Raw genomic sequence first — 13365 nt, forward strand, 5'->3', positions numbered from 1 at the left:
TCCAGGGCTGCCATAAGCATAAAGCCTCTGTGCAAGAAAGCACAGAAGCAGACATTAGAAAACTTTATCTAGAATAATCTGCAGTAACGGATACAGTGGAAATTCAGCAATTTTTGCTTTTCTTTTCTGAATGAAGAAATGCCAGTTCCTCAAAAACAAACTGTTTCTGGGAAAGTTTTTCTTTTTCAAAACAATATTGAATTTATTGCAATGCACTCTTGCAACATTCTCAAAATGAAAACTCTGCATTAGGACAAATTTGCAGTTTATTTTAGTTTTGCGCTGTTTTCACAAGGGCCGAAACTAAAACTTTTCAAATGACTTGATCTTCACCATTATAGAAAAAAATATTTGGAATTTAATTCCATTGAAATAAAATATTGTCCTCATTTGGCAAAGGAAATACATAGGAGGAGAAATGATATGCAAATTATTTTGAAACAATATGGAAGCCATATTCTTCATACTGATAAACTGTAATCCTTTCGTTCTCATAACATCCTTTCTGTTTCATCACTATACTGTTATTTTGAGCAGGGCTGGTTGGTATTGCAACGTCATGTTGCAATCATTGTTTATTTTGCTGCTGTTATATAATATCATCTCTAGGCGTATACTTAATTCAGATCAGGAGATTAAGAAAAAATCGCGTATACAAGCATGCATAGTCTCAAGGGGAAGTGGTTGTAATAAACTGAGAGACAAAAAATGAAGTTACTTTTGCAGAAGCTAGACAAGCTATGACAGGTATGTCACCTCTGAGGGCAAGTGCTGCAAAGCGTACACACACCTGCAGGAAAACGCTGATAGAGAAGCAAGTGGAGCTGGACGAAAAACGGACATCGCAAGACGCCCAAGATGGTTTAAGAGTCACCCAGAAGAAATTCTCTTCCTGGTTATGTCACATAGCTCCTCTAGGGGAACCTGAGCGAGTCATGTTTTGTCCCAGACTTCAACTTCACCCACTAGCTTTTCAGTCAGTCCCCTGGTGACCCTGTCCCCCCGGGACCTGTATTTTCTTTTGTTTGACCAGCCTAACTTCCAGAGGTACTAAGCTGCTCCTGACTTACAAAATCTGACATTTTGAAAACATCCTTCCCTCTCGCAGCAGCTGTCCTCTCTTGAATGACCTATATTTAGCACGGTGCTCATGCAAGCGTTGCCCCAGATGGCAGCCTCATTCCTCGGGCATGTACTGTGGTGAAGAAAAACAAAACGTAAATAAATTGGAGAGAAAACAAATGTCTTGCATCACTGTACGAGTCTCCACGGAGGGATACGCCTGGGGGTGGCACGATTCAGGGGGGCTGGGTGGACATCTGGGAAACCTCAAGGCGCTAAGAGGCAGGAAGAGGCGCACGGTATCCCCCTTTTGTGAAGCGCCTCCACCGCTGACCCCACGAGGCGGGGCATTAACGGCGGAGGGAGGGGGGTGAAAAAAAAATTGGCGCAGGTTGCGCGGGCGGCGCAGGAGCCGCCGCACTGAGGGGCGCTGAGGGGAGCGCGGCGCCGCCGCCGCCGCGCGAGCCTCGCCCCGCCCGGCCGCGCCGCGCCGCCCTCCGCCAATCAGCGGCCGCCGCTCGCTCCCGCCGCCGCCGCCGCCACTGACAGCTCGGAGCAGCCCCGCCCGCCGCCGAGAGCGCGGCCCGAAGTCTCGCGAGATCGGCGAGCCCCCCTTCCCCGGCCCGCCCCGCCCTCCCCACCTCCCCCCGCTCCGCTCCTCTCCCCTCCCCCGGCGGCGCCGCCCCGCCCCGCCCCGCCCGCCCGCCCGCGGCCTCCCGCCGCCCCCGCCCCGCCGCCGCGGCCGGATCTGTCTCCTCGCCGCCTCGCTGGGTGGTGGTGGCGGTGGGAAGGGAAGCGGAGGAGGGGAGGGGGGGCGCCGGCCCTGCGCACTGAGCGATGTTTGTCCGCCATCGCGGCGGAGGAGGAGGCTGAGGGAAGCGCCGCCGCCGCCGCCGGAGCCCGCGGCCTGCGCCGCCGCCGCCGCCCCCCCCTCCCCCCGCCGCCGCCGCCGCCCCCCGGGCCGGCCCCGCCGCCCGGCGCGGCGCCCCGCGGCCGCGGCCCGCAGTGAAGGTCGCCCGCGGCCTGCCCCGGCCCCGCTCCCGGGGCCCGCCGCCCCGCTCCGCCTGCCCCCGGCGCCGCCGCCTCGCGGGAGGCGCCGCCGCGGCCGGGCCCGAAGATGTCGAACCTGAGCAAGGGGACGGGCAGCCGGAAGGACACCAAGATGCGGATCCGAGCCTTCCCCGTGAGTACCGGCCGCCGCCGCGCCGCGCCGCGCCAGGCCCCGCCGCGCCAGGCCCCGCCGCAGGCCGCGCCGCGCCGCCGCCCGCCCTGCGCCGCGGCCCCGGCCCGGCCCGGCGCGGCGCGGCCCGGGCGGCGGGCGCGGGCCGAGCTGTCAGCAGGGGCCGGGCAGCGGGGTGCCGGCCGCGCGGCGAGCGGCGGCGGGAGCCGCCGGCCGCCCCGGCGGATCGATTGGGAAGATGCGGCTCGGGGGGGGGTTCTTTGTTTTGGGCGAAAAGGCCTGCGAGAAGGAGCCGAGGCTGCGTACCTGCGCCGGGGAAGGCGGCGGGGGCGCCTGTTTATGTCTGCCGGAGAGTTTTCTCTCGGTGAATTTATCTCGCTCTCCGCTCCGCAGAAGAAGCTGTAAGTCGTATGACTGTAGGGTTTAGGTGGCAAAACGCCAGGTGTGCGGGGCGCGTTCCTATAAACATCTGGGCATAGGTAACTTTCCTGCACGTTCGGCAGAGCCACCCGCATGCCATCTCTTTGAGGGACCGGGGGAAGGAGCCAGGTTAGTAATTTATACTGCCATAAACCTCGCCGTGTTTTGACAGTTGGTTCAATTAGAGCTTACAGCAGAGTAACAGCTACAGTACTATTAATGGTGTTGAAGGAATGAGAGAAGTAGGAAAGCTTCGGCCTGCCTAAGGATTGCCAGGAAGTGTGTGCCTGTTCGTCTGTGTGTGTGCTAAGGCGAAGATACTTAGTTGAGTCATTGGCTTTTAAGGTTTAGCGTAACTTTTTGATGTTATGTCTGATCCTTGTAGGCAGTGGTATAGAACTAATGCACCTTGTCTTTATAAGATAAACAGGTATGTCCAGTTTCTTTATTGCCTTAGCAAGGAATATATCAATGTTTCCTTCATCGAGACTCTTGCTAATGAAATTGAAGAATTTTTACGTTCTCAACAGTCAGTTCAATCATAACAGTCTGAACTGTACTGCTTCCTTCTTACTCCTCCTTCTACTTTTAAAAGTAATCGTTGACTGTTACGTTTAGTGGTAAAAGTGAAAAGAAAAAGTGGGCTGGGAAATGCATACATTTTAGCTGATAAGACATTTTGGATCTCTGTTACATATAAATATATATATATATATATATATATATATATACACACACACATATTTTAAAACAATATTTTTCAAGAATGTTATTACTGTTAGGATATATTGGGTTATGGGAATACAGGAAAAAGCTTACCGCAACATGGCTGGGGCTTTAGAAATAAACAGTAGAAAAATCTGTGCAAAAATTAGCAATGAGAAAAGCTATGTCCATGTTTTATAACAAACTACACCAAAAAATAGCCATTTTTAGTTTGATAATTAGATTTATGTAGTAAAATTCTACATATGTAGATACGGGTCAGCCAACAAAGGCAGGCTTAACAGTGGGATAAACTTTAGTTCGCATTTTATATTTTGACTATTTTTGTAAATGAACATGTAAAATTAGGTTGGTGGGTGAAGAATGTTCCTGCACAGGCCTGTTCTTAGAGAAAGTCAAGCATTGTCATCATTTTTTTCCTTCCCAAACTGTTTGTGTTAACATTGTTTCTTTTTCCTTTTCAGTTGTTTAAAGAATATCTCAATTAAGTCTTCCAAAAAAAAAAAAAAAAAAAATCAAGGCCTACAAAGTGTTTGCTGATGCCTGTTGACAGCAGTTTTTCAGGTGTCCCCTTCAATAGCTCTTCTTTCCTGAGATGTTTTATTGACAATCCTGTTGATAAAGCATTTATAGAGAAGGAGCATGTACTTGGGTACATCTTTTATAATTGCAGAAGGCTATAGCTATAGTTCGTGCAAAATTCTACCACCAGTTTTTTAGTGATCTGAATGTTTGTGTAGCTCTGGTCCTGTGAATAGGGCCAGTGCCTGCAGTGGGATTATTGATGTCAATGAGGTTACATTTGTTTGCAGGATAGAATCTATATTTAGAATGTGAACTATTCATACTTCAGTTACTGATTCTCACTCTTTTATCTCAAATTTTGCGGTTCTGCTCTTCAGTTTTGAATTAAGAGTACTGCCAGAGATGTTACTTCAATTTGTCATCTTATTGATCATCTATCTACCTGTTTTTATTTAGTTGGCTTCTTGAATGGGATTTAGTATATTGAATTAAAGATAGCCAAATTGGACAGGTCAGGCTCGTGGAACTTACCAATTTTATGTTATTTACCTCTGTAAGTTCTTAGGTCTTCATAGGTCTCAACATTTTCCAGTTTTTGTAATCTTTTTGATATTGTTATATTTTACAGTAGCAAAAGGAAGGGAGAAATAATATTTTGCAAAATATTACTACTTTAAATTTTCATTTTTCTGCATTATTAGAAATCAGATAACTAGAAATTGACCAAAACTTTTGACCACAAATGTTGTACCTAGAGATTTTTACGCTTTAGAACTAGGTTTTTTTCTAGATTCTTTATTGTATAATTTCTTGTTGGTGGCAGAATATCCTGCATCTGAACTGTCCTTTAGCATTTGGTAGCTCCTGGTATGTACTCTGAGTTGCTTTTTCTTTCCTCAGAGCACGATGACTTTGAGTTCTGGGGATTCTGTGTTGAAGTGGATTGTAGAGTCATCCAAAGGAGTTGGGAAAAATGATTTTCTATAACTTCAAAGTAGTTTTTCTGTTCATAACAGAAAAATACATTTCTTTGACCCATTTTAAAATACTAGCTTATTAGAAAGAACTGTTTTGCATTCTGTTGTTCAGCTTGAATTAAAGGCAGTGATACTCTTTGCTCCAGAAATAGTCCTAATGGAAGTACATTGTTTTGAGACCTGGGGCATTTTTAAAATCTAGAAATAATGATGGAAACAAAGCTTACTGAGTTTATGAAAGTTTAATGTATGCCTAGTAAAGCAAACTGATCATGTTAAGATTACACAGTTTAATAATCTTATCTACCACTGTAGAAGACTTATGTTACACTACTTTCAATAACTGCTTGTAGTACTCTTAGCACCTTCATAAAATGCATTCTATATTTGTAATATATAGTCATTCTATATTTGTATGTAGTCTATCCATATCTCATTCAGTGTAGCAATAGATGGAACATAGCCTAGGAGGGCTTTCAGCTGAGCACAGGTTCTCTTGTCTTAAGCAATCTTTAAACTTTCTTGTCTCAAATTCATAAATACTGGAAAAAATAGAAATCTTCTGGGGTTGGATACTAAAAATACTGACGTGATATATGTCATGTAGAGTAATAGTCAATGATGTATGTTGGATATAGTTTGTCAGTATTATTTATTATTTGAAGGAGTGCAGTAGTTTCTCTGCTGGAATATAGTATGGGTACTATGCAAAAATGCAGGTTTGATGCTCCTACAAAACATGTCACACATTCTGAAGAAGTATTCGGGATTGTTGTCTTCCCACCCTCAGTTTAATTTAAGGTACTCTAAGCCTTAAATTGACTTTTGCTGTTTAGTTCTCAGTGAATCATTGTTGCTGGTCAAAAGAATACTTTAAAAGCTCTCAAACAATCATAAGGCACATCTAACTTTAACATGATTTAGTTCACCTGTGAGAAGTGGTGCCAAAGCATGATAGTTTTCCACTGTTGGAGAGATATCTACACCAGCAAGCAAGTGTATTTGATTATTTCATTAGAATTGTTTAGCTAGTGAAAATAGTAGCCTTAAATATTTTTTAAATGAAAAGTTGTACAAGGTTTTTTTTTTAAAAAAAGGCAGGAGGCAAATTTCTCACAGAAGTAAACAATATATGAGAATTCAGTAAGCATTAGGGAATTGATTTTTTCAAAATTTATGTAAGTAGTTTTGAACTATTGCAAGTGAACATTTTATAAGAATTAATCTCTCTTAATATGATATGTCCGTTGTCACTGCACAAAACTGGTTGAACAGACCTTTTTGAAAACCAGCATGACCTGAAATAGGTTATTGGGTTTGAACATGTTACAATTGTGGGGTTTTTTTCCACTGTTTTTAATCATTTCCATTTCCTGCAGAGCTATCTTTCCTCTTTTGAGTAAGACTGTGAAATAGTATTTTGCCAGCTTTCAGAACTATCTGTTCTGGTGGATCACTTTTATATAGTTGGAATAGGAATTCTGGAAAGCATTTAGAAAGATAGAATTTGAGATGGAATGAGTCTTTTAAAATTAATCAGTTGAGTTTACATGTACTCACTTGAAATACCTGAGCCAAGAAAGTTATTGCTTCACCCAGGCTTGTGGAAAAGGCAGCCAGTCTTTTATTCCTTTTAACCCCATTTATCAATTGATGTTCTAAGTTTTCAGAACTTGCTTTGAGGAAGAAGTAAATAGATTTAACTCTCATACGAGAAAATGCCAAAGTTCATATTTTCATTGACACCACTCCTTTCTCTTTAAGTCATTTGTTTTAGGCTTTGTATAAGCAGAAAGCTTTTTTCTTCTTTTTTTTCTTTCCCCCTTTTTTTTCTTTTTGTTGGGGAACACTGATTTTGTCTGTAGTTTGCTTTGAACCTTAGGGAATTTGTGATGCAAGTTCAGATGAAGTATGTTAAGTGTATGCTTCTATTTATGTTATGCAGGTTTATGAACTTAAGAAGTTGATGTAAATTTTGTATCTTCCTTGACCATCTTTATAGTAGATAGACCCTAGAAAATATGTAGAACTGCAGTTAAATTTTTTAAGCATTTAGATCACCTAAGCTGAAGCAGCAAGGCACATATTTCTTATGACCTTTACAGATGCGTGCTGTATTTGTTGAATATATTAGGTGTGTAAAGGGACATGGGGGACAGGAAGATAATAGAATTGGAGGATGGTTTACTGCAGGCTTGTTCAGCTCTAATTAAAATAATGTAAACACACTGAGTGTTGCAATTCACTGCCGACCACCTAGTTGACTTAATGTTTTTACATGGGTGACATTATGAATCTTAATTTTTTTTTTTTACAGTCACAAGCATTTTTTTAAAGAGCATGCACAGTATTAAGAAATTAATGTTCACAACTAAAATTTTAGTAAGTTTAAAACAGTGAAATGAAGAAGACCAAAAAACCTAAAACACTGTCCATCTTATTCAAAGGAAAGAGGTGGTGTTGTGAAGTAAACTACCACTATCAAATTAAGGAAACATTTACTGTTGACTGAACAACTAACCTTATGAATGGCTTCCCATTTTCACTGACTTTCTTTTTGGAGCAGAAGGGGAGAATTAAATGCTATGAGCAAACTGAATGCTCATGTTAAAGAGATGTTAACACTAATTTCAGGGTAGACTGAGTAGTTTTGTTTGTTTGTTTGTTTTTAAAAAGCTACTCAATTGTAAATATTACCTTTTTTTGTGGTCTTACCTAATCTCACAAGTAGGCCAGAATGACATAATCACCATTTTTATATAAGAATAGCTGTTAGAATTTGAGTTCTGTAGATGTTTGTGGTTCATTTGTGAGTTTGTTTTCCTTGTTAGTTTGGTCTTAAATACTGAGCAACTGTCAAAAGCAATTGGTCTGCTTTTAAATAAGTACCCTTGCATGGCATTGGAGAGAATATTTCTGTTTGTAGCTCTTGTCTGTATTTGGTGATTTCTTTTTTTCTTTTAGAGTATAAACAAACCCATTAGCATTCTGTTAAGATTTTAACTTAGATGGGCCTACCCCAGTCTTTCAAGAGGACAGATAGGATTTTTTTTTCCTTTCTGTTGTTGTGTTGTGTAGCAATGCTACACATTAACACATGTTATTAAACAGGAATTAACATTTTTTCCCTGCTAGATAGTGGTGGATAAAGGAGATACGAGAGATGCTGATTAATAGTCTGAAGTCTGTGCCTTTGATCTGTAGGACAGGTAGTTTCAATGCACAAAATGCTAAATTTTTATGACCATGCATGATCTGCAGTGTCTGGCACGTCTCTCTATGTGGCAAAAACATTTTAGGATAGATTGGAATGGATTCCTTTAAGATAGTAAGATTGTCTCCATTCATAAAACATAATGATTCTGTTTAGCATGAGTTCCTGATGCATGGACTATGTGCACATATGATCATTGGATAGGAGGTTTTTTTGTTGGTTTTTTTTTTTTTAGTAACTATACATGTAGAAAACCAACTTTGGAAGGAGTGAGGTCCTATATCTTGTTCCAAGTCAATTTTTGAGGAAAAAAGGCATAGAATTAGGTATTATAGAAGCAACACCAAGCATATTTCTTATTATTTTTTTTTTTAAGTAGAATTAAAGCCAGTTGAATTTTTTTTTTTGAAAGGGGGGGAGGGGAACCCTACATTTAATATCTGAATATAGTAAGGAGGAGAAAACTATTTACATATTTGTATTTCAGCAATGCTTGCTGTGGAGTTCACTAGATTCTTTAGTTATTCAAAAACTAGTGCTCAAAGGGCTGAAACTGTCTCGCTTTTAGGTTAAATAGTATAGAATAGTATGTAATGTGCATGGCAACATCACATTTTTTTATATATATAATTTTGGATGAGATGCATTCTTCTGTGGAAATGCCAATTGTTGGTTTAATACTAATAAAATAAACTTATAAATGAAGACTATAATAACTGAAACTAGGTATGTGAAATATAAAATCAAAAACTATAGCTTACATGATCAAATATTCATGAAGTTTGCTGCTTGTGCTGCATGTTGTCCAAATACAGGACATGCATGTATTTCTTATATTTTGTACCTGAAGAATCTTTACTGAGATTAATAGTTGGTCTTCTTCCTTTCTTGTTATTCCTTTTGTTTTTAATGTGTTGATAGAATCTAGATGGATCAAATTTTTAGTAGTATCATATATGTGGATATTATTTCTATGCCTAACTCTGGCTTTTTTTGTTGTTGCATTTGTTTCAGTGTTAATTTTGCTTTCCCATGCACTGCTAGTATGTATATCTGCTGATGGTATGCACATTACATAGTGCAAAAAAGAAAGGTTATTGCCAGAATGCAACAATATTAATTATCTGTAAATCTCTAAGTGATTTAAGTGCATCTTCTTCTCCCTACCCCTTCACTGGTAAACTGAAAAAATTTTACTTTCCTGTTGGTCTCTTCATCTACTATAAAATTTTAATCTTTTATCTACCATAAAAGTTCTTGAATTCTTATGCCATTATTACTGTGGAAAAGAAGTTATCATCAAGCCCAGAAAACCTTTGAAGGTCCTCCTTTCCCCCTTTCTTTCCCCTTCATCTCCCCAAATAGTTTGTTTCTTGTTTTGAAATGTCTTAAGGAAATGTCTGTTACCTGAATGTGCTCTGTATACGTGTCTGTATCAGGTGTATTTCATAGATTTCCTTTTTGAACAATTGAACGTTGATTTTGAAGAATTCTAGAATACTGTACCACTTGTAGATTAATTAAAAACACACACACAGCCCCCTCGCCCCACCACACACACACACACACACACACACACACTCCTGTAGTTCTTGTGGGATTTACGTTGAAGGTGAATGGGCCAGGAATGGGCCATTCAGGGAGCTTTTTGGAATCCAGGTCATTGAGGCTGGAAAGTTAATGAACTACTGGATTTTTTTTTTCTTCAGTTGAAAAGATGATACCCCTGAGACTTGATGTCTTCCACAGAAGTTATGGATGTGTAGAATAACATTATTCTTCTACCTGACAATTCTTAGCTGGGATTGAGAAACACAATATCTCTGTTATACTTTAAAGTTATTATACTGGTATAATACTAAGATTATACCTAATAATACCTTAGTATTATACCTATTATAAAAGATTTACTGGAAAAAATGCATTACCTAAATTTGCCACTTAAGTGAAAATTACTTATTTCCACTTTTTAGTGCTGGCATGTTGATCTTAAACTAATAGAAGTGTGATCACGTACTAAACCAAATTTTAATACATTTTAACTTGAGTAAAAAAAATATTCTGTATTTGTATACATTTATGAATGATAGAAGAAGAAGGCTGGTGTGTAACAGAGTTGCTTCTTTGGAGAGTGATCCTTTATCTGTTATGGCAATTACAAGACAACCTATTTTAGACATTCTTTGGAACATGGCAATCTTCTGCCTGGATTTTAAAAGGAGATGAGGGGAGTTAGGAACCTGAATTCCTTTGGATTTTAAGAATTTTAGCTTTGTTATTTTTGCTCATCAGCTTTGTTAGGATATAGAGGAACAAACAGCTTTGCTTTCTGCTCTTAAGTCTTTGATAAGTAGGAGGTAATGGCAGTGGAAGAGGACTGAGCCACCTTCCCTCTGCTGCAGCATAAGAGCCTGCATGTGGCTAATTAACCCAAGCAAGCTGTTTTGTGGAAAATTTGAATCAGAACTAACCTTGTGGTGATTTGCTCATATTTACATAGTCCTCAGGCTCTGAAAAGTGTGCCCTTAGCTGTTCTACCAATTCTTATTGCCGAGTGAAATACTACAGCATGAATGAAGTAGTTTGGCCCTTATTTGTAAATGATAAAAGGAATGCCTGCTAACTGCTAAAATTTTGTGCCACTCTTTCACTGTCATTTCATTCTTGGCAAGCTTTTGTTTAACACCTAGGAGCACTCACCTGAACTCTTGACATGCAAAACTGCCTATCTCTCCCTGTGCGCCCTAGAGCTCCAGGGTCCAGCTGAAAAGAGATGAGCGTTGTTTTGCTTCTGAAAATTCAGCTCTTGGTCATTCCATTTTTGGTATTCTGAATATATTCAAAATACTTTCTTTTAACACTACAATTGTTTAGAATGGAAAATTTGAAACTCTTGTATTTCTTCCAGGATTATATTTTCTGCTACTATGCAAACCCTTCAGATCCCCCCTTCTTTCCCCCCCCCCCCCCCCCCCATCTTGAACTTGATGAAACTAGGTTTAGATTGCTACTTCTCAGGTTAATCAAGAGGACTCTGCCTTCTCTTTGATCAAGAGGACTCTGCCTTCTCTTTGTTCTTCAGAATACTGATGTTCTTCTGGGCAGGAGAGAGGAAGTAGGCAGATTTTTGATGTCAAATGTTTACATTTATTCCTCTGATTCATTCAGATTTTTTTTTTTTTTTTTTTTTTTTTTTTTTTTGAGTTATGTAATCCTGACCTGCTGGTAAACTGCACTTTTTTCCATAGATGTTATTTACCCCTTAAGTAATCTATAGAAAATCAGAATCAGAAATAGGAGGACTATTGAAATAAGCCAAAACGTATTTCCTATCTGACAATTTTTCTGTTATTTCACAAATTTAAATGTGAAAGAACAGATTTATTTGAAATGTAAACTTAAATCTAAACTTGAACTCTAATAGAGTTTCCGAAGTTGTCAGAGAGGTCTCAGAAGTATAGCCGGTTCTTTCTTACTGTTGTTAGGTTGAAGTGTTCTTAGGAAATAAGAAGTTTCATTGTAGGTGTCTTGCAATCATTCTCCATTTTTAGGCATTGTAATAGTAATGAGCATTGTAGAAATGTCATTGAATGTTTTTAAAAGAACCTTGGTTAATAATACAGGCAATGTTGCTATTTTGGCTGCATAAGAGCTTCCATTCTATAGCAATGTCAAAGTCTTTTGAAGTAGAATTTTTCTATATTTAATTTCTTACCAATTCAGTTGTTCTAGAAACTTGAGCAAAAAGAATTGATTTATTTCTTTAAATAAAACTTCATTATTTTTGAACAAATTTCCTGTCTTAGTGGGAAGTGGGGAGAGGCTTGCTGCTTGGCAGAGAGAGATTCTCACTTACAGATATGTCTTCTGGTATTTGAAAAATCATTTGTGTTTGTCTGCAGATGCTGCAAAAATTAGTATGTTGAGAACTCGAGATATTAGTATTTTGAATTTAATAACCTTCTGCTATCTTCTTTGGGTAAAATGTAATGCTAGGGTAGAGTTCCTAATGTAATTGGTGTTATTTTTAGAAGTTTCTCTGGAAGAGACAAGTTAATTCTTGGTCTCTTACCCCTCCACACCCCCAACTAAGCAGTATCCAACCTCTGCTGGGAGGCTGACATCCTTTTTACTAAAGCCAAGCTGACTAAAGTATTTGTGTGTTTCAAGGGGTTCAGCTCTTGTGGAAAATAAATAGTAGAATAGAAGAGCATACAAGAGGCAGAGTTCAACTTTGTTACCTTATTTACTGACATAGGTCTATACAGAATCTTGGACACTGGTGTGGCAATCATAGATGTCAATAAGTGACTAAAAAGAGACGTGAGTTGTCTTTCACCTTTTCATTGACCCACTCAGACAAGTAGAACCTTGCTTTAATCTGTTTCAAAGAGTGTCAATATTGCATTGTGCAAGTTTAGCACCATAAATCGCTTATCAAACTTATAAATTACTTTTAATTTAGTGTAATGTAGTTTGTAGACTATGTCTAGTGAACCTGTAGGAGAGAAAAAGATAGGTAGATCTTGTCCAGATAGGTAGATCTTAAATTTGGTCAGTCTCCTAAACTTGTCAAAACCATTGCTTCAATATGACAGTTTGTCTGTTAAGGACTTGTCTGAAACTTTCATATAAAGTGTTGAACTGCTGCTGTGCTGTTAGGAGGAGCAAATCCTCCCCAACACCCTCAACTTTAGTTTTATTAGAAAAGGAAGTTCTTAGAGAATATTATAATTTGCTGCAGAACTTATTAAAAAAAAAAAAAAAAAAAAAAAAAAAGAGATCCCTTCCTGTTGAGGCCACAACCCCAAAACAGCGCTTGTTTTGTAATGAGACTAGTAGTGCCCTGAAGCAGAGCCTTGGAAATAGACCAAATCTATCCAGTCACTAGGAAGGAGATGTGACTCCATCTTTTAAGAAAATGGTTTTTAATCTATTTACCTTTTCATCTGCATGCTGGCAGAATAGCTTTTCATTGCTGCTGAAGGCATTAAAAAAAAAAATAAGAAACGGAAAAAGATTTTTGCTAAAATCCTGCAGTTGTGGGGTTCTGTTTTAATTGACAAAAAAGGTCTTTCTTGCCTCCGCCCCTTTTTTTTTAATCTTAATTGTGAATTCTGTATACTTATAATTCTGCTTTTGCAGCAGAGCTGGGAAGGAGAGATGTGTATTGTGGTTCCTGCATTTCTCCTACTGAGGTCTTTCTTGGAGTCCTGACCATTTTGCAGAGGCTAGAGACCTTTTGGCTCTCTCTCTCTCTC

At 39.7% G+C, this 13365-nt stretch overlaps 1 protein-coding gene across 2 annotated transcripts in view; it reads left to right on the forward strand.

Moving 5' to 3' along the window:
- Positions 1 to 2117: 2117 nt before the first annotated feature.
- Positions 2118 to 13365, forward strand: part of CUL3 (cullin 3) — a 55921-nt gene continuing 44673 nt past the window's right edge. Inside the window, exon 1 of one of the 2 annotated variants that reach the window (XM_062582869.1) lies at positions 2118 to 2245. In XM_062582869.1, coding sequence (XP_062438853.1) covers positions 2180 to 2245 — 66 coding nt within the window. In that variant the 5' untranslated portion in view covers positions 2118 to 2179. Of the gene's footprint in view, positions 2246 to 2553; positions 2644 to 13365 lie in introns of those variants that run through there. The other variant, XM_062582870.1, reaches the window with a different exon arrangement.

The sequence above is a fragment of the Rhea pennata genome, chromosome 9 (genome assembly GCF_028389875.1).
Source record: "Rhea pennata isolate bPtePen1 chromosome 9, bPtePen1.pri, whole genome shotgun sequence".
Classification (NCBI taxonomy): Eukaryota; Metazoa; Chordata; class Aves; order Rheiformes; family Rheidae; genus Rhea; species Rhea pennata.